Genomic DNA, 22197 nt, shown 5'->3' on the forward strand with positions numbered 1-22197 from the left:
GATCTCACAGTTCATGAGTTTGAGCCTGGAGCCTGCTTCAGATTCTGTCTCCTTCTCTGTCTGCCTCTCCCCCATTCACAATCTGTCTCTCTGTCTCAAAAATAAATAAACATTAAAAAAAATTTTTTTTAATAAATATTGGGAGCTTGAATGATGGAGATGTCATGACACAGACGAGCTCATGATGGTATGATTACAAGGCTTCATCTCAGTGTTCCCGTAAGAATGAAGTGCACATATTTATAATTTTCACTTATCACAGGGTAAATTTAAAATTGATTCATAAAAAGGTATCTTTTCCCAGATTTCAAAGAACACAGAAATTTGTGAACGATAGCATTTTTACTTCCTAAATGCTTTCTCCCCTTCTAATACCACTTCCCAACATTATCTGTTAATGGAATTTTGTGCATATCCTTTTGGGGTACGCTGATAAACAAACTATTATGCAAATGGTCTTATGGGCCCCCACATTAGCTATAAATTTTTATGTGGTCAACATGCTCATATATAAATTACTGTGAATTTCTCCAACTAATCTGTTGAAATAGTCCCAGTAGTTCCAGTTCACTGGAAATAAGGATATCCAAAATTAGTATTTTGAGTCAAAAGTAGACATTTCCCAAAACTGTTTAGATTGTCATCCATCCTGTCCCCCTGTGTTTATGAGACTTCTGTTTTCTAAAACAGTACAAACATTAGATGTCAGTGTTTTAATCTTTGACAATGTGATGTTACAAAGACGTTGCTTCTCTTCTGTTATTGTTCAGTTCAATCATCTTTATATGTCCTTAACCCTTACTAGTTATTTGTTATTTCACCTTCCTCTGTGTTTTTTTTGTTCATTTCCCTTGGAAATGTCTTTGTTAAGCATATTAATGTTTGTTAAGCATATTGATGTTTGTTAAGCATATTAATGTCTTTGTTACTGGTTTCTAAGAGATCATTTGTGATTAAGGATGTTAACTATTTGCCAGGCACTGCAAATGAAATACTACGTTTTCTCACCGACACTTTACAGTGATGTTGTACTTTTTGGTTGTACAAAAGTTGTGTATTGAAATATAATAATTTTCTGCTTTAAAAAAAAAATATCCAAGAGGAAGATGGCAGAAAATACCTTCTGAAAACCTCAAGCTAGAGGAGCTAACGGTAAGAAATAAATGAGTGTTAAATAAACACTACCTTATATAAAAATCACACTTATACTAGTTCACAGAGACAGTGCGTACTTACAGTTATGTGAGCACTGAGGAATCATCATTGCAATGTTGAAATATTCAAAGCAAATTCCACACCGCAGCAAATCATCTAGTGTCTGAAATGCAAAAATACATATATACCTGTCAGAGAGCCACCAAGACTGGACCATCTGCCACAGAACTTTCTCCATCCTCTAAAAAAACCAATTTAATAATACTCCTTTGTGAATATACAAACCCAAAATTAACTCCACATAAACCGCAAGAGATCTTGACAAATAGAGAAAAACCTCTCCCACATGACTTACACATTCAAATGTCAGGTTACCAAAAAGGCTTTAAGACAGATAAAGTGACACTACAGATTCCTGCTCCGTATCAGCAACCCTTCACAAAAGGGCTACTCCATTCCTGTTTCATTTGCCATGTGTTTTCCAGCTCTTACTCCAAGCTTCCTCCTCTTCAGACCCCATTCCCTGGCCTACAGTCACTGTTGGGTAAAAGGTACCAACAAGCATTCACCACACAGGTTAAGGACAAAATTAGAGAATATTTAAAGTCAAACACTCAAAATCATCTAGTTAAAGCCCTTACTTCACAAACGAGGAAGCAAACACACATACTGGGCATAAGTCAAGCCAGGACAAAACTTCCTGTCTCCCTAATGGCACTCAGTCCGATGCTTTCTGCATAATACCACGTTAGTTACTACACAGTGGAGCCAAATGAGGAAGCCCTGGAAAGAGGTAGAGCCAGTGACAGCAAAAGAAGTAAGGCAGTAGTTAACCTGGGAAGGCAGACAGATGTGCATCAGCCTGGAATGCAATCCAAACAGGAAAGGATCTATTCTCACAACCCAAAATCTTCTAAATCATTTAAAATAAAATGTTATTCTGCATTCAACAGCATCCTGATCAGATATGTAAGAGAAAAAGAAAAAAGGAAAAAAAAAGAAGGAGCTTTCTCATGTACCAATATGGAAAGACTGCCAAGGTAAGTGCAAAGAGGAAGTAAGGCAGGCTACTTTTTGTTAAAAAGAGAGGGTAGAATAAATATGTATTCTATTTTTACCTTGGATACATATGAAGAAATTCTGAAAAGACACACATTATGTAATAAATAATGGCAACGGGGGTCAGAATACTGGACAGATAAGGGACAAGTTGGAAGGGAGACTTTTACTTTTCATTTCATATTTTTTAACTATGAGTGTATTACTTAAATTTTAAAAATACAAACAAAAACGACTAATGTCACTAACAGTCTATATGATGAAATACTGTGTAGCCATTTAAAAAAAAAACACAGTTTTAAAGAATAATTAATGCCATGGGAAAACGTTCATGTTTAATGGAAACTAAAAGAACAAAACAAAATTCAGAGAACAAATCTACAATACATCACAATAAGACTATACAGTTTAATCTCCGTAATAATCTTATGAAGTCTATACTATCTATATCCCAGTTTTAAAGATGAAGCCTACAGTGCTTATAAGTGGTTGAATCAAACCCAAGAAGTGGACTCCAAAGGGTTCCCAAATTTTAAATCCATATACGCATCATACACAAGAAAAACTGAAGGAAAACAGGAGAAAACATTAAACAGTGGTTATCTCTGGATGGTTGGATGATGAGTAACTTTCATTTGTTCTTTTATTTAATCTGAATTTTAATTTTTTCTACTCTATACTCATACTCCATTGATAATCTGTCAAAACTAGAAATTCCTATTGTTAAAAATCCAGGGAAATAAACATTAAAATGTCAAAATCTTCTATTATTTTCGATGGTAAGCTACCAATGACACCAACCACTAGAAGACTGTGTTGAAAATCAATTAAGAGCAGAGACAGGACCGGAAGCCAGAGTCCGAGCATCCACTCTCTTGTGCTTTCTTCTACCTAATCATCCTCTCTCTTCTGGAGGAGTAGTTCTGACACATGCCCAGCAAGATTTGTGGAAGGTGATACTGTATCAGATGAACTATAACATTCTTGTAAAAACTTCTGGTCACGCCACTTCAAGACCGTAACATGCAGTGCAGGAAACAGAGAGCGGTCAAGTGGAATGCTCCAGGACTTCTTCAACTTAGAGAGAAGAGGGCAAAGTGGAAGAAGGAAGGAAAAAGTGAGTGAAAAGACTTAATAACTAGAGAAAAAGTTCTTAAGTTTTTTTGGTCACAGATCCCTTTTAAAATAGGGATAAAAACTATGAACTCTCTTCTCAGGAAAACACATACAAACAGAAATTTTATAAATAATTTCAAATACAAAAGTCTGTCCATGGATCCTAGCTTATTGGGATTTAGAGGCAGATTTCACCTCAAAGGAAGAAAGCTTCAAACACAGTTTCCAGGAGCAGCTAATTCTTCTTCCCTGGAAAAGTTCAAGCAGAAACTATGTAACAAATTGGCAAATACATTATAAAGGGATTAAAACACATAGATCAATGGAACAGGCCGGAGAGCCCACAAATAAACCCACACCTATACCGTCAATTAATCTACAACAAAGGAGGCAAGAATATACAATGGGGAAAAGACAGTCCTTTCAATAAATGGTATTGGGAAAACTGGAGAGCTACATGCAAAAGAATGAAACTGGAGCACTTTCTTACACCATGTAAAAAATAAATTCAAAATGGATTAAAGGCTTAAATGTGAGTCCTGAAACCAAAAAACTCCTAAAAGAAAACCTAGGCAACAATTTCTTGGACATCACCTTAGCAACATATTTATAGATATGTCTCTTCGGGCAAGGGAAACAAAAGTAAACATCCAAGCACTGGGACTACACCAAAATAAAAGGCTTTCACACAGCAAAAGAAACCATCAACAACACAAAAAAATGCAACCCATTGCATGGCAGATGTCTGCAAATGATACACTCAATGGGAGGTTAATATCTAAAATACATATAAAGAACTTATACAACTCAACACCAAAAAACCCCCCAAATAATCCAATTAAAAAATGGTCCGAGGACTTGAATAGACATTTTTCCAAAGAAGACATACAGATGGCCAACCGACACGAAGAGATGCCCAACATCACTCATCATTAGAGAAATGCAAATCAAAACCACCATATCACCTCACACCGGTCAGAATGGCTAGTACCAAAAAGACAAGAAATAACAAGTGTTAGTGAGGATGTGGAGAAAAGGGAACCCTCCTGCACTGTTGGTAGAAATGTAAATTGGTGCAACCAATGTGAAGAACACTATGGAGGTTCCTCACAAAATTAAAAACAGAAATTCTATATGATCCAGTAATTCCACTACTAGACATATGCACCCCTATGTTTATTGTAGCATTTTTTACAAAAGCCAAGGTATGGAAGCAGCCCAAGTGTCCATGGATAGATGAATGCATAGAAAAGATATGGTACATATATACAATGTAACATTACAAAGCCATAAAAAAGAATGAGACCTTGCCATTTGTGACAACATTGATGGATCCAGAGGGTAATATGTAAGTGAAATATGCCAGACAGAGGAAAACAAACACCACATGATTTCACTTATATGTAGAATCTAAAAAAAACAAAACAAATAAACAAAAAACAGCCCCTTAAATACAGACAACTGGTGGTTGCCACCAGGGAGGTGGATGGGGGAAGGGCAAAATGAAGAGTATTAAGAGGTACAAACAATAAAAACAAAATAAAAGACCTATTGAAAAGTAGAAAAGAAATACTGGAAGGGGGCTGGCTCTCCACTATGATTCTAATATGGGCTAAATCAACCCCATCGTTGAACACTCTCGGGTGCTGAACCCTGTATTCAGTGCTCTGGTGAGACATCAAATCCAGAGAAGACATGGAACCTGCTTCTAAAGAACATTGTGGAAGTTGTGGTAATATATAAAATATGCTCAAATCTACACATCAAAAAGCTTTATAAGCTTTTATTTCCTTTATCCAATTCAATCTTCACAACAACAAATAAAAAGGGATGAAAGGAACACTTCACACATGTTAAGTGCTAATGATAATAAAGACATATTAATTGAATGCTTAGTACCTTCCAGATACTACCTTCAACCAATCAGCAAATAATCTTTGAACATGCACGGTGCCAAGCACAGTGAATAAGCCAGACAGGATCCCTACCCACACACATCAACTCATTTAACCAACCGTATGAACTATTTATTTTTGTCTCCACTTTGAAGAAATTCACGCTGAGGGAGGTTAAGTAGCCGACTCAAGATGACACGGTTAAATAAGAGCCAGACACCAGATCTAACTGAGGACCACTGAACTCAAATCTATGTTCCTTTCCACTGTAACTTTGTGTCAAGGCCACCACGTCTCCAAAACCACAGCTTTCCTAGATCCCTCCACAATGTCAGCTTTTCACCATGGGGCTATCTCGAGTCCCCAAGCTCTGTAGATGACACTGATGACAGTAAGAAGAATAAGACCCTATCCTCCAAGTCCCCTCACTTAATCCTCAAAGTCAAGTCTTATGAGTCAGTGGGACAGACACCATAATCCCCAAATTTACAAAAGTGAGGGATAACAACTAGAAAGTGGTCTTGCACACAAACAGAAATGCATAATTACAGAGCAAGAAGAAAAACCAAGCAACTGATTCTTAGCTAGCACAGCAAAGTGTATTTGCTCTTGATCAAGCACAGCAGGAACCCAGGGCTCACCACTATAGCAAATGGAACTGGAATGACTTGCAAAAAAAAAAAAAAGTTACTTAAGTGAAATAATACAATGAAACAAAAGGCTAAGGCTGAGCCTGAACCCTGATCTTGTTTAAAAGCGATGCACAACTGTTAGGACAGGTCAGGGAGGGGTTAGAGCAAACCAGCACCAGGTGATTAGAAGAAATGAAAGAATGGGAAGGAGACGACCTGTTTCGCTAGGTGATTAAATAAGTGTTATCTGATGGAGGGTTCAAACCAAATCAAGTCCGGTGTCACTAGGGGAAATTCTCAACTAACGTACTGCGAGAGTTTACGTAATGCTCGACAAGTAGTAGGCCCTCAAAAAGGATTAGTTGTCACTGTCGTTTTCACTGTTTGGACTATTTTTCTCGAGGTCATTGTTCTTGCTGAAAATACCCGGTTCCAAAAGGCGACCAACATAAGTTCCCCATAAGGGACCGAGGCCTGACACCGTCACTTCTCAGCAGGAGGCTCAAATCTACCAGGTCGCTCAGGGGCAGAGCCGAACCGGGTACCCTGGCCCAGCTCGAGGCTCACATCACATCCTTTCTCCTCCTCAAGGCGGGGCTGGCCTCCCGGACACCCGGGTGCCCCCAACCTCCCCAGACCACTCACCTTCATGACTGCCAAGCCTGAAGGCCACCGAGGCTCGACTTGGGAGTCCATGGCTTCTCCTAGATAGGCTGGGGGGTCCGTCACCCACTGTCCTCCCCGCGCTCCACAGCTACTCGAAATTCCCCGCGCTATGGCGATACGTCAGCAGCCAGCGACGCGCCTGAGGCGTGTGCGGAGCCTGCTGGGAGTTGTAGTACATGGGCGGAGCGCCGCCAAAGACCCCCCCCCCCCCCGCACTGCGCCCCCCCCCCCCCCCTTTGCCTCTCAGGGCAGGTAAATGGGTAAATGGTTGAAAAGCCCACGTTAGGTTTTGTAGCAGACCCTTGATAAATAGATGCCTGTGGAATGTTAGGGAAAGACAGTCAGGAATCAAGTCAAATCCGGACCTTGCCAAACCTCTCAAGGTCCAGGCTCATTCCTCCCCCTCACCTCGCCCTCCGTGATTGCTCCCCTCTCTGAGCAGGTGTTTTCATACCTAGTATTTCGTGTCACCCCATCATAACCGTGAGAGGTGAATATTACCATTGCTAGTTAACACAAGAGGAAACTTCGGCTCAAAACAGTGAATCATACAGTGTCATTGCCCAGACTACAAATAGGGCCTTTGGACTTTAAACAGGAGTTCTTTTTCTCAAATAAAAAAAAAAAAAAAAATTCTGCAGAGACAACCACCCTAACTCTTTCAGATATTTACTTTCTTATATTTCCTATGCAGATATATAGATACGGCTTTTTTTCCCCACAAATGTTATTAAATTAAATGCATAGCTTTGTCAACGAGTTTTTCTGTTCCTTTATTTAACCACACATCTTAAGGCCTCTCCATACTAATACGAACATATTTACTTCATTCCTAGCTACAAAGTCAATAACATAGGTGTACCACAATTTATTATTCCCATTCTGTGGAGCATTTAGGTTATTTCCAGGTTTTCACTATTGCAAAGAGTTACAATGAACATACTATCTATATACATCTTGGCACACTTGAGGCAAGACATCTGGGGGATGATTTCCTACCAATGGAACTACTAGGTCAATTTGTGCGTTCTTTTAAAACTGTGATAGCATTATATGATTTGCCAAAAAGGCTGATTTATACTAATGCATTTATACTCTCATCAAGCAAGTATAAGAATGCCCATTATCCAAATGTGAAGCTGACCATCATACCACCCAGTCTGTCACTTTAACTCAGCACTCCCCCACTGCTTTATGTGGACCTTCATTGCATCAGGTCTCATGGCCCCAAGTCAGCAGTTAACATTGCTCCAGTCAGACCCCTGCTGCTTGTCACTGCTACCCAACAAGGTCCATGCATTCATTCACTCATTCAACAAATACTTTTTTTCAAGTTTATTAATTTTTGAAAGAGAATGAGAGAGAGAGAGAGAGAGAGAGAGAGAGAGAGAGAGAACAAGTGGAGGAGGGGCAGAGAGAGGGGGGACAGAGGATCTGAAGCAGGCTCTGCACTGAGAGTAGAGAGCTTGATGAGGGGCTCAAACTCATGAACCATGACATCATGACCTGAGCCAAAGTCAGATGCTTAACCAACTAAGCCACCCAGGTGCCCCAATAAGTACTTTTTTTAAGTGCTTACTGTTGTCCAGGCACTTGAGCCACACTGTGAAGTAGGTAGTGGTAAAGTTGTTATTGCCATCATACAGACAAAGGCACTGAGGCTTGGAGAAGTTAAGTCTTCACTTCTTTAGGCTTGCTTCGTTAGAAATTCTGGCTCCCAAGCCAGAGCTGTATTCAATTGATTTTTCCCAGCCTATGCCCAATTATTCATTGGACAATAATAACATTAACAGCATTTGGACAAAAGACTTTAATACCCATTACAATAAAGGCTGACATTCATTAGACACCTGTGTGCAAAGCACTGTTCAGGTGTTTTTATACAATTTGACTTATTTCAGACTCACTCCAACCAAATGAGGAAAAGGAAGTAAAAAGGTAACTCACTTAGGGCATTCTACTGGTAAGTGGAAGAGGAAGGATTTGAACTCGGGCAGTCTGGCTTGAGTCCACATTCACCACTACAGAGTATTCTCATAAAAACACCTCATCATGAGAATTATTCTCATTTTATAGATTCGGCAAATGAGTCTCAGAGAAGCAAAGAGACTCATTCAAGATCACATAGCTTGTCAGTGGCAAAGTCCAGCCTTGAATCTAGGTCTCTTAACCCCAAACCTTAAAGGATCATCCACTTTATGGAAGAGTAATTGAGCAGACAAAGCCTCTGTTTAGAAGTTTGAGGCTCCCAGGATGCTGTACCTTATGGGGCTCCAACAGGAGGGTGAAGAGTGGCAGAGAGGAGTGGAGGGTTAGGGAATACAATGGGTTTGTATCAACCAATTAGAGAAGGGCATGCAAATGAACTCCAAGGGTAATTGTAGGTATTGCCTAGTTCCTGAGGCGGTAGCGGGGAGGGGGAGCAGGGGCTTGGAGAGACCAGGCCCCAGGTCTGAGTGCACTAGTAATTTTTCCTTTATGGTACTTGTAGGTTGAAGGTGACAAAAGGCTAGAAAGGCGAGAGAAAAAGAAGAGAGAGAAAAGAGAAAAAGAATGAAGAAGGAGAGAGAGAAAGAGAGAGAGAGGGAAAGAAATGCAGTCTTCCCATTCAGTCATGAAGACAGATTGGGGACAGGCATCGCTCGTTGGTCCTGGGCTCCAGATCCAGCTCTCCATCTCTGGAGAGTCTCCAGGGTAGCACCCAGTGCCATTCATCTCTGAGTTCCTGCCACCAGCTGCTCACGGAGACTGAATGTATAAGTAATCACTGGGATCAGCCCACATTCCTGTGAATCTTTTCCTCACAGGCTGAACGATTCTCGATCCTGGATACTTGATACTCGATACTTGATACTCTTCTTGCCCTCTTTGACAGCACCCACTCAAGCCCACCTTTGGGCCTGGAAAGGAAAGGCCAGGCAAGAGCACAAACGGGTTCTGAAAGCACCTTTGAGTTCAGGACAAAGGCATTTGCTTTGTCCTCCCCATGATATTTATCTGGCACCTTGGAGCCAATCCACTCTAAGCTACTGTTTCCACAGACATTCTCCTTTTCTTAGATCGATAAAGAGATTGTACTTCCTCATTCAGGAGTGAAAACAAAATGTTCCATATTTTAAAAGCAGACTAATGCTCAGCAGAATCACGCTTTGCACTTAGCACAAAGTGAAGGTCTGGGATAGGGCCACCAGAGAAAATACAGGATGCCTTGTAAATTTCAATTGCAGATAAACAGCAAACTTTTTTTTTAATTAAAAAAATTTTTTAACACTTATTTATTTTTGAGAGAGAGAGAGAGAGAGAGACAGAGCACGAGTGGGGCAGGGGAGAGAGAGAGGGAGACACAGAATCGGAACAGGTTCCAGGCTCTGAGCTGTCAGCACAGAGCCTGATGTGGGGCTCAAACTCATGGACTGCGAGATCATGACCTGAGCTGAAGTCCAACACTCAATGGACTGAGCCACCCAGGCACCCCAACAGCAAACAATTTTTAATATAAATATATCCCAAATATTATACACGGCATATTTATACCTAAAAAAATTTTTTTAATTAATTTAATTTAATTTTTAGGCACTTTTAATCTGAAATTCAAATTTAACTGAGCATCTTGTAGTTTTATTTGTGAAATCTGACAACCTTAATCAGGGAAACATCCTCCCAGGAAGTGTGGGGATGGCCTGGCCACACCCTAAGGCCTCCCAGGGCCCCGATTTCCTTTGCAGTGTCTTTTCATCACACTCTTCTCTGTGCTCCATTCTCTCCCTCTGAGGGCCCATGTCTGCTCTGGTCATGGGAGGGAGGTCATTGAAGGAGCTCAGGACTTCTTTCCTCCTGTCCTCCCGTCTTCCCTCCCCTACTGAGCCGCTATCCACCTGTGCCAAGTGCTGGAACATGAAGGTGAACAAGAGAGTCACGGTCCCTGTTCTTAAGGAGCTGATACCCTGAGAGGGAAGAGGGGACCCAGACAGAAACAAGGGTGTATGTAAGAAAACGAAGATAACTTAATAAAATGGTAAGTAATATGTAAGTGAAAAAGGATGATGCAATAGAGAGTAGGGAGCACTATAAAATGGATAATGTGGGAACTCCTCTCTGAGAACATGACATTGGTGCCAGGACCCAATAATGAGATAGGGGCAGCCATGCAAAGACCTGAGGGTGGAAGGGCTCCAGGCCTTGATAAAAAGTTTGGATTTTAATCCATGTGGACTCGGGCTAGTTATTGAACCTCTCTGCTCCTCAGTTTTCTCCTCTGTAAAATGGGGATGTTAATAGTAGCATTTGCCTTACAGTGATGTTATGAGAATTACAAGAATTACTGTAACTAACGTGCCTAGAAAGGTGCCTGGCAACTAATCAGCCCTGTGTAAGTATAGTTGACATTGTTACCATGCTGCTGTCAGCACAGAGAGAAGCCCTTGAATGGTTTTAAGCAAGGAGGTAACATGATTTGACCTACATTTTCAAAAGGTCACTCTGGGTAATAAAGGATTTTAGTGGCAAAAGAATAAAAGAGGACAGTGACAAGGAGCTGACCAGGTTGGCAGTGGCCAGGAGGAGGTGAAAGTGCTGTGGGCTCCATGATTACCGTGGACCCCACCCTGCCTTGTTCTCACCAGTTTCTAACTCCTCCCACCTTGGGACCCCAGCCACAGGGCCAGCAGGGCCTACTTTACATTGACAGACTGTGTCCATCATCCGCTCCACTTGCCTGTTATACCACTGCCTCTGGAAGCTTCTCCCTGACACTGATTGCCTGACCATAATCATAGCCTCTTCTTAGGAGGGGTGCCAACCTTTCTTATGGATGCTTTCAATGAATGTTTACTGAGAACTTACTATAGGCCCTAGATGTCCAGGCAGAGCTCACAAGCAATAAACTAGATGAAGAATATCTGCCCAAATCAAGATCTGAAGATGGGAAGAGCTTTGAGATCAGAGAGGAAGAACTTTAAGGGAGGGAGCTGTATTACTTGAGATTCTTTTGGTTACAAATGTTGAGTTAGAAAGCCAACTCAAAATGTCCTAATCAAAAAAGGGAGTGTTTATGTAAACAGAAAGTCCAGGAGTAGGTATTCAGGTGTGGCCTGATCCAAGTTTTAGCAGGTTGGTCTCTTTTCCTTCCCCTCAGTCTCTCTTAATGCCTTACATCTGCTTTCTTCAGTGTTGTCTGAATGTCCTGGGAAGGCTTCTCCAATGTGGTGGCAAACGTGGCCTCCAGAAGCTCGGAGACTATGTTCCACTGGCAAAACTGCATGAGCAGAAACAAACACCTCATTCCCAATAGTCTCCTGCCAAAGTACCAGGTTGAATCTCATTGGGCAGAGCGGGGTCACATGCCCATCCTTAGACCAATCACTGTGCCTCAGATTGTCTAGGTCTGAGTTTATGGGGTAGGGGTGGATGCTCGAAATGAACATTAGGGTGCCGTTGGTAGTGACAGAAAGAATGCCTCCCTGTAAACATGCAGATTGCAAAAATGGTTGTAAATTCTTCCCCTTCCTATATCCACACCTCTTTAGGATATGACTCCTTCCATCAAGACATGAACCTGTTTTTCCACTCCTTGATTCTGGGCTTGGTCATGTGACTTGCTTTGGCCACTGCAACATTGACAAGCGTAATGCAAGCAGAGGCTTGAAAAGTGCCTGTCTGCTGGGCTTCGTCCTCTGTCTTGCTGCCCTTGGAAACCTCACCACCATGTGAACAAGCCCTAACAACTCCCTGGATGATGAGATAGGTGGCCAAGTTATCTGTGTCACCCCACCTGACACAGAGCCACCTACAAGACATGGGAGTGAGGCCATCCTAGACCATCCAGCCCGAGCCAAGCCACCTGCCTTCCTACAGATCAGCTCAGCCAGCTCTGACTAGAAAAACTGCTCAACATACACACTCACAGGGTCATGGTAAGTAATAAATGTTGATTCTCTTAAGCCACTAAGTTTGGGAGTGGTCTATTACACAGCAACAATGGCTAACTGCTACAGTGAGCAAAAACCACACTGCCTCTTCCCAGAAAGCCCCTTCCCAGGAATCTTCTGCATGCCTAAAACCTGGTGTGGGAGCCCCCTGCCACAGAATTGTGGGAGCCCTAGGCTTATCAGTCCCTCCTCTTGCCCATAGTAGTCTTCTCCTGTTCTCTGGTCCAAAAACTTATCTCCACTCTGCTTCTGATCTGGTGCCAGACTTTATAGGTCCCAGGGGCATGACAGTCCTTGTGAAGAGCAACTCATATGCAATTCTTCTTTCTGTAGGCTTCCAGTCACTCCTCCTTACAAGGATGCAGCCATCCACCAGGAAAAAACTGAAGGATGTGTAACTGAATCCTGTGCCTCCACCATCTGTCATGATATCTGGATACACATTCCCTGTTCAAGCTCCAATTCTTTGGTTCTTAAAGGCTCTTTAGATTCCCAGAGCCTGGGAAAAGTTGAATGTTCCTCTGGGGGTGCTAAAGCAGGTTGTACCTCAAAGACACTCCATGGAAATTACTGTCTCCCAACAGGACCATCCATGCCCTAGCACAGCTATGAACACAAGAAGGGGCCCCACAAGAGCTCATGGGGTGGATCACCTGGAAAGGTACCAAACAAGCATCAGGGCTCTAGGCCCCTTGGATACAGGAAGTACTTGGGGCAAAGGGAGAAAAGCAAGGAAAGATTGGAAGAAGACAGGGTGGAAATCACCAAAGACAGAATTCTCACCAACCAATTTGGTCTTTAGTGTCTAAGGACAGGACTGAGAGTCACACAGACCCCAATTTTCATCCATGCTCTTCCATTTACCGTGCGATCTTACATAAGCCACTTATCTTTCAGAGCCTCAGTTTTCTTTTCTGCAAGGTAAGAACAATAATGCCTACCACTGAGGGTGCTATAGCCATTACATTTTTTAAATGTTGGGAAGGAGCGCTTGGGTGGCTCAGTTGGTTGAGTGTCCGACTTTGGCTCAGGTCATGATCTCATGGTTTGTGGGTTCGGGTCCCACATCGGGCTCTGTGCTGACACCTCAGAGCCTGGAGCCTGCTTCGGATTCTGTGTCTCCCTCTCTCTCTGCCCCTCCCCTGCTTGCACTCTGTCTCTCTCTCTCTCTCTTATAAAAATAAATAAAAATTAAAAAAAATTTTTAAATATTGGGAAGCACCTACAGGGCACTTGACAGTGAGTGGCTGGCCACGGCATAGGAGTAACAGTCATAATTATTACTGTCATTGTCACCAATACACGTTATTAACCAGAGGGCATAGAGGTTAAAAGCACTAGCTCTGAAATCACACTGCTCGGTTCCAATCTCAGGTCCACTGCTTACTAGTGCATGGACTGTGGTCTATTCCCATGGAAAGGAATCTGGGCTGCTTGGATACATGGCTGATTTGAGATCTGGGACAGAAGAGGTGCCAGAGGAACCTAGAGCATCTTACTGTGCTCCCAAATAAGGAAGTTGTCAAAAACTAGTAGAACTGGATTGTTTATCTGGTTCCAAATGATCAGACCACAATTTACTCGTTGTTCATAGGGAAAATGCAGCTTTTCAGTGGAGGGATGAGGGAGAATCCACTTGATCTCCAAAAGGGGGTACCAAGTAGCAAGCACTTCCAGATGTGATACCATATGAAGCACACATCATCTGGAAAGCATTCTTGCAAAAAAGGGTGAAACCAATTCTCACAAAACATCTTGGTACAACTTCTAGTTTATCACACAAACATGGGGGACAGCAAGCAGGCAACTGGCAGATAGAGAAAGCAACCGGACACATCCAGACCATGGAGCATTCCACAAGAAAATTAATCAGAGTTCTTCAACAGGTCATGAGCAGAAGTCACTGTTCTAAAATAACAAAGATGTAATAGAACCCATTATACCCCTGTTTGGACCCTGATTTAAACAGACTAAACTTTCAAAGAAATTTTTTGGGAACAATCAATGAATTTTGAATGTGAATTATGTATTGCATTATACTGAGAAGTTCTTATTAATTTGACCAGGTTGACAATGGGATTGTCATTATGTACAAAATGTTATTTTTAGAGATACATGCTGATGTCTTTCATGGTAAAGTGTCACAATGTCAGTGATTCATTTGAAATTTTAAAAAGATAAAGCATATTCAGAAAGTTTCAAATAATTGTTAAACAAAGGATACACATAATGGATTAATTATACTATTCCCTGTATTCTTTTGCATGTTTAAAATTTTTCACACTAAAAATTGGAGACTGCTGATCCTGCCATTTTACAAATGGCCACATGGGGACAGTGGAGTACCAAGCTGGACCCAAACTTTGGGTTAGAAATTCTGAATAATCACCACATTCATTCTTTATTCATTTACTTCAACTCATCCTGGCATCTAATCGACCTTTGGTGAGCGCCAACTTACCAAAGGACCTCGAGCTGGGCCTACAGGGGATAAAGGGTCAAATTCATCCCCACCCCTTCCCTCCTTCAGGCACTTGTGTAAATAGTGTCTGTGTATCTGGAGACCAGGACAGGGCCGTCACCAGGAACTTCTGTCTTGGGGGGGTCCCTGCTAACACGGGTGTCTCTGTGTTTGATATCACTGGAACGGAGACCTTGGCTGGTCATGTCAGAAACAAAGAAATTAATATGGGGGCCGGGGCGGGGGGTGCCACTTGTGTTGTATGAATTCACCTCATCTACATGCATTCGGGTTTGCACACTTACTAGCTCTATGATGCTGTGAAAGTTACTCCACCCTTCTGAACCTCATGGGGCTAATAATAGTTCATACCTTACGGCTTTTCTGTTGGAAAAGAATCAGATAGTCTTTATAAATTGCTTAGAATGGTGTCTGGCACACAGTAAGTGCTCAATGTGAACATTAGATATTTCCATGTTCCCCTGTGGAGCCCAGGGGGATGGAAGCAGGTGTTCAACTTGTCTGATTTACACAAAGGCCCCAAAGTCTGCTAGGAAAAAAGATGAATGTGGCCTTGAGACTAGGGCACTGGAATTCAGACTCTCCAAAAAGCAAGATCATGATTATCGGATTATAGCAGCTACTTCTACTGAGGGTTTTCTCTGTGCTCAGCACTATCTCAAGCATTTTACATGTACTAACTTACTTCTCTCAACAAGTCTACAAGGCAAGTACTGTTACCATCTCTACTTTAGGGGTGAGGAAACTGAGGGACAGAGCTAGTAAAGAACTTTTGTGCAGTTTCTCAGCTGGTAAGGAAGGGAGGCTAGGATTTAAACCCAGGCATCCTGGTCTTGGCGTCCTCATTCATATCCATGAGTCTCACTTATATCCAGCATACTCTTCTTTGGCGATGGGTGCTGCAGAAAGATGAGGCATTTTGCTAGAGAGAGAAAGTGTCATCCTGCCATTGACAGGAGTCTGTGTATCTTGGCAAGAAGGGCCAAGATCATGCTCTGAATGCATTTCTCAAGAGCACCCCCTGGACCATGGGGCTCTTGATTGGCTCCTGGGGTTTGCTTGCCCAGCATCATTTTTTCTGATAATAGAATCCATTTCTTCCTTTGGGAGAACTACTCTTACCCTACTCTCAGCTGGGTGGTCAGGCAAGGCTGATGAAACCAACCACTAGCTCAAAATTGGGCAAGTGACTAGACCTGGCTAATGACAGTAAGCCCCACCCTCCATTCACTGATTGGTTCATTCTAAGCTTGTGACTCAAGCCAGACCAATCAGAGAAAATTCTGGGACTCTCACTCCTCTACTGGGAAATAGGATACCCTCTTTTTCTTCTGGTGTAGCTGAATGCTAAGAGGCACACATGGACTTGTTTTGGGCCATCCTTGTTATCATTTGGAAAGAGTCAGCCTGAGAATGTAGACAAAGTGAAGGAAAGCAGAGCTGAGAGGTAGAGAGACAGAAGCTTGTTGACATTTTTGGAACACCTGCACCCAGTCCTTCCTGAATCTTAATGTTCTTTTCAATAAGGTGGGGCAAAAAATCATTCATTTTCATTGAAGCTAGCTGAGTTGGGTTTTTGAGTCCTAACTTGATGCATTTCTCAACAGCATGACACGAAGCAGAAACAGCCAAGCTATTTATCAGAGCATCAAAGACCTAGGGGCACTGGTGTAGGTTCAGGTAAAAGAATAGGCATATGAAAAAATAACACAAAATAAAGGAGAATGGGCATATGAAGAAGGAAACTCTTGTTCCGTACGTGACAGGACTCTGTAAGTTGTCTTTAAAGAAGGTCTGCAGTCTGTTCCATGCATGGGCCATTGGTTTCCATATTGGGAAGACTTCAAATAAAACCCTTGGGAGGTTTGATGGGTGGTATGAGGATGGAGAAAGGGAGCTAAGCTGGAAGTCCAGAAACAAAATTACGTGGGGGTGCTTAAGACCCATAAATAATAATTATTATTTTTATTATAAGTATTGTTATTTAATTATTATTTAATTAATATTTAATTATTAATTGTTATGACCTGGACCCATGCAGTACTTGAATCCCCAATCATCACCTGACCCTCCATTGTTAAAAAGTAGCCATGACCTAGAAGCCACAGGAAATTTTTTAACAGCAACATATAGGATCAAGTAATGCTCCTATTAAAACCTTCCAAAGACTTCTTACAGCTCTTAGAGCAAAATCCTCACCAGGACTCTGCATATGCCCTCCTCCCCACCAAACTGTTTTCTCATCTCTCACCGTCACAGTCCCCTCCGCACTGGCCTCCATTCTCACGTGCTAAGCTCTTTCTCACCTCAAGGCATTTGTCCATGATGTTCGTCCACCTGGTCCCCTCTCCAACCCCACCCTCAACCCTGCACATGGTGGGCTCCTTCTCAGGCTTCTGTTCCCAGTCTGAGCTTCTTCTCCTCTAAGGGGCTGTCCCAACCTCCCAGTCTAAAGCAGCACCCAATATCCCCCTCCCCATAGCCTTGGTGTTTCCTGTTTTGTTGTTGTCATTGTTTGATCTCCAGCATTTGACCATAAACTCCTTAGGGATCTTGGTCTACTTCATTTACAGTGCTATCCCCAGTACCCAGCTCAATGCTTGGCACATGGTAGGTGCTCAGGAACACTTTGTTAAATGAGTGAATGACAGCCAAAGATGTGATTTTGTTTTATTACCAAAGCCTTCTCACTCTGAAATGGCATCTGCCCCCAGTTGTGTATGAATAGTCATTTAGTGCAGAAATATTCATTGAGCACTTACTATGTGCTAGGCACCACACCACCATCTGGAGAGGGTGAGGACAAAGAGAACCCCAGATTATCTAACATTTCAAACATTGTAGTTTGGGGAGAGAGATAATACCTAAGTAAACAAATAAACAAAATAAATTCCAATGAGGAGAAGTGCAATGGGGAAAACAAATGGTGACTGGCGGGGGGGGGGGGGGGGCAGCTTTCACAGAGTGGTCAGAGGAGGCCCCTCTGAGGCAATGACCTTTGAACAGAAAGTGTAAGGAAGAGGAGGAGGCAGAAAGGAGAAGAGGCTGGGAAGGAGCATCGCAGGCAGGTGGCTAAGTGAGGACAAAGGCACTGAAGTATGTGGCCCTTGGTTGGTCCGAGGAGAGGGGGGCTCAGGTGGAGAATGACCTGGACGGGCATGGGGAGGAGACAAGGTGGGCCAGATGGGCAGGAGCCGGTCCTACGGGGCCTTGTGGGATTCAGAGTGGCGATTCCAGGCCGCCTGCGGTGGCTGAGGAGGTTGCAGGCGAGCGGGACGTGATTTGTCCAGTGCTGATTCTGTAAGACGTCCCTCTCTCATTATTTGCTTCTTGAATCCCAGGCTGGACTTCCTGGGGTAGCTCAAAAGGCCTGGGAAGTTCCTCTGCTCTCTGCCTCTTCCTGGCATGCCTTATTTAGGCACAGTCCCTACTCACTGCCACTACTTCTGCTGCTGGTGGTGGTCTCTTTTTGATGTCCCCCTCCCCCCCCGCCCCTGCACTCCATCCTTCTCCACATCCTTCCAGTGCTAAGGGCCCTCACAGGCCACTGCGGGGGCGGGGCCTCTGCAGCTACGTGCCCTGAGGCAGCAGCAGGGTCATTTCTAGGCCTGTTTGGCTAGGGTAGGAGATAGGTGTCTGTCAAGGGGTTCTTAGGAAGGCTTCCTCCACTACCCACACGCCACCTTTTTCTACAGAATTGTTCAATATAAAATGTTCACTCACGTCAGAGGCAAGATCTGGCCCTGTCCATCGCCAGAGGCAGGATAGTCTGATAGAACCTTGACTCCTTCCTTTCTTCTTCTGAGGTCGTCTGAGCCACAGCCAGCAACAGTACACCACCCATCCCCACCACATCTGCCCCAATGCCAGGTATAAGTCCCCCCTGCCCTGCCCCACCAGGTGAGGCATCTCAGGCCAAACACACCCAGACCAGCAAAGCTCACTGTTACATGCTGTTCTCTGCTCCAAGTCATGCCTGGGGTCCTGTCTGGTCCTCCAACCTGGGAGAGAGTAGCTAAGACCTGGCTGCGGAGTGAGACTGTCTAGGCCAGGACCCCAGCTCTGACGTCCTAGCAGCATATCTGGTGGTAAGTTACTTACCCTCTCTGTGTTATTTCCTCATGAGTAAACTGGGAATAGTGACAGAATCTGCTTTATAGGGTGGTCAAGAGGATGCGTGAATCATTTATATGTGCAAGGACTTAGAAGAATGTCTGGAACATAGTAGGTGCTCAAATATGCCAGCTACTACCATTCTTTCCTCTTTTTCCTGTTGATTGCAAGAGCAGGAACCTCCTCAAGTCACACCAAGTACACAACAAGGGTGTTGAGTGTAAGGTCTTCCAGGGGCGAAGAGGCATGGGGCAGCTACCAGATGGGTTACTCTGACTCTCTCTGGTTCAGGACAGTTTGGCTCTCAAAGCCAATGGTTGCCGCCATTTGTCTCACTAGACACATTGGCTTTCTCATTGTGCTCATGGAGTCTCCTCCCTCATGACTTTAGGCTCCACGTGGTCCATAAGGTCACCTCCTTGCCTTCAATCTCCTCATCATTGTGGCCATTCATCTTCCCCCTCCTCCTGGTGATGGGCCATTTTCTTACTTGTGGGTCAAACTTCTTTAAAAAGGCCATTTATTGCCCACACTTGCCAAGGGCCAAAGTTACCAACCAACCCACCATCAATTGTCTTTGGCCAAACTGCCATTCTTGGCCCAGTTGGGGCCAGGGGATGGGGTGACATGACACCACACATGGCCATCCAAGTCACAGGGGTGACAGGATGTTCCCTATAGAGAGCAGGGTGGGTGTGGCAGGGGACGGCTGCCATTTCCCGTGTGTGTTTCTGCAGCCTTCTGCCAAGACATGAAGTGAGCCCTCATATTTTGAAGAAATAGCCAAGACCAATGTCCCCAACCCCTTTATTTTATAGATGAGAAAACTGAGGCCCAGCAATTTGGGCTTGCCCCAAATGTGGTAGCCAGCAAATGGCAGAGTCCTATTTCAAGATTTTTCCTTAAAACTTATTTGGTTCAACCATTCCTCAGATGCTCTACCACCTGCTTTTCCCAGACAGTGACAGATGCACCAAAACTCTTCAATGAGTAGGCGTGACCAGGGGCTAATACAGGAGCATTTGTCAGTGCTTGGATGGCCGGGGCATATTATATAGCTCTTACTTTCTAGACTTTACCCTGAGAAGTAGTCTCTCATTAGCCCCACATTACTGAAGAAACAGAGGCTCCAGGAGGTTAGTCACTTGCCAAGGTCAACCAACTGATACAAGTGAGGGCTGGGGGCCACACTCAAGTCTGTCTGAACACAGGGCCTGCATACTTGCATCCATACCCAAAAACTCACCAGCATCACCCAGTCAGTGTAGAATGTGGGAGTTGGGTGTGCTAGGCGTGGGTGTTGGGAGGAGTAGCTAGATCCCAGGGAACATGGGCCTAGGGCTAGGAAGGCCAGAGTTGTCTTCTCTTCCTTAATGTGGTCCTGGGCCTTTGGGCAAGTCCTGGCTCCTCTCTGTTCTTCAGTTTCCCCATGTGGAAAATGAACATCTCACCTACTATAAATCTGTATGTCCTTTGGGGAGTTGGATTAAAAAAATATGAGAAGATAAATATGGCATGAATGCAAAAAGTCCATAATAATCACTCCCTTCAATATTAGACTTTAAAAGAAATAGATAAGTTATAAGAGTCATCATGGGTTTCCAGGATAAGCTGGCATAGAGTTTAATCTTAAGGTAGTTGTCAGAGCAATGATGCCTCCCTACATCCAGGATTTTGGGGGCCACTTAATCCTGCCTGGCCTAGAAGGGCTGAACCCAAAGGTGATTCCTGTATTTTGTCTTGCGGGCAGAGTGGCAGAGGAGGCAGGTGTGGGCTCTGGCACCGGAGAAGTTATGGAATCCCGGACTTAAACCTCCTGCACATCAATTTCCTCATTTATAAAATAGGGTACTAGGGCACCTGGGTGGCTCAGTCCCAACTCTTGATTTCAGCTCAGATCATGATCTCACGGTTTGTGGGTTCAAGCCCCGCAATCAGGCTCTGAGCTGATGGTGTGGAGCCTGTTTGGGATTCTCTCCTCTCTCTCTTGCTCTCTCTCAAAATAAATAAAATAACAAAATAAAATAAAATAAAATAGTTACTAACATAATTTACACCTGTGGGTTGTTTTAAGGGTTCAATATAAAGTATGTGAAGTACTTTGTACTGTGTTTTTAGGAAGAACATAGAGTATGCACTCCATGAATATTGGTTTTATCATTTTTTCTAATGTTTATTTTTGAGAGAGAGAGAGAGAGAGCATGAGTAGGGGAGGGGCAAGAGAGAGGGAGACACAGAATCCAAAGCAGGCTCCAGGCTCTGAGCTGTCGGCACAGAGCCTGACGCGGGGCTTGAACTCACAAACCACGAGATCATGACCTGAGCCGAAGTTGGACACTTAATTGACTGGTGTCCCAATTATTAAGTTTATCTGTTGTCCATGCATAAGTGCAAAGCTTTAGTGTATTTGCATGGGTATTTTTCTAGGATATCAGTTAGCTACTGTTGCATAACTGATCACTCTAAAACTTAGTCAATGGAAACCACCTCCATTTATCATTTATCATGGATCTGTAGGATGAGGACAGCTCCTAGGATCTCTTTTGGGCAGCTATTCTTTTCCCCATACAGAGTTTGGGTGGTTTTGACACCACTCTTGAAACCCAGGATTGCTTAGGCCCACTGGCCAATTCTATCCCTCTGGCCTGCTTCAGGAGCAAACCTGCAGCTCAGTCTGGCCAGTGTGCAGCAAACCCGAGACCTGTACTGATGCCGAGGAGGTGGAGACAGCCGTCAGGCCATCACAAGATACCAGACAGCCTGTGTGGCCGTTAAATTAACACGCAGAGCTGAGTAGAGCCAGCCTGAGGGAAGCAGAGGACCACAGCCTGGAAGCAACAGTCACATTCTCATATCCCCCATATTTGAAACCAGTCGTAGCCTAGTTTCCTGTTATGTGAGCCAATAAATTCTCTTTTCTTAAGGATGTTTGGGTTGGATAGTCTGTCATGTGCCAACGAAGAGTCCTAAACAGATCGGCCCAGAAATGGATAGTCCAGCAATGGACTGCTTTGTTGGCTAAGAAAGTGGACAAGCGGTGCCCTTTCTTTGTGCCTCTGTGGCACAAAGGCACTGTCCTATGAACCATTGTCACAGTGAATCGAAGTTAATTTCAGAATTCTGGAGTGATCATTTTGTGCAAATGGACTGTG

The 22197-nt window shown here is 43.5% G+C and overlaps 1 protein-coding gene across 6 annotated transcripts in view; it reads right to left on the reverse strand.

The window, feature by feature from the left end:
• The window catches only part of RAD18 (RAD18 E3 ubiquitin protein ligase), a 103144-nt gene extending 96504 nt beyond the window's left edge, over positions 1–6640 (reverse strand). For 5 of the 6 annotated variants that reach the window (XR_009609830.2, XR_009609829.2, XR_009609828.2 and 2 more), the window contains exons 1-2: positions 6503–6639; positions 1237–1318 (exon numbers count right to left, since the gene is read on the reverse strand). Coding sequence is in view for 3 of the 6 variants with exons in the window: in XM_060631638.3 (XP_060487621.1) it covers positions 1237–1318; positions 6503–6553 (133 nt within the window). In the remaining 3 variants the exon portion in view is untranslated. Of the gene's footprint in view, positions 1–1236; positions 1319–6502 lie in introns of all 6 variants that reach the window. The other variant, XM_078442793.1, reaches the window with a different exon arrangement.
• Positions 6641–22197: the final 15557 nt, after the last annotated feature.

Source organism: Panthera onca, chromosome A2, assembly GCF_046562875.1.
Source record: "Panthera onca isolate mPanOnc1 chromosome A2, mPanOnc1 haplotype 2, whole genome shotgun sequence".
Classification (NCBI taxonomy): domain Eukaryota; kingdom Metazoa; phylum Chordata; class Mammalia; order Carnivora; family Felidae; genus Panthera; species Panthera onca.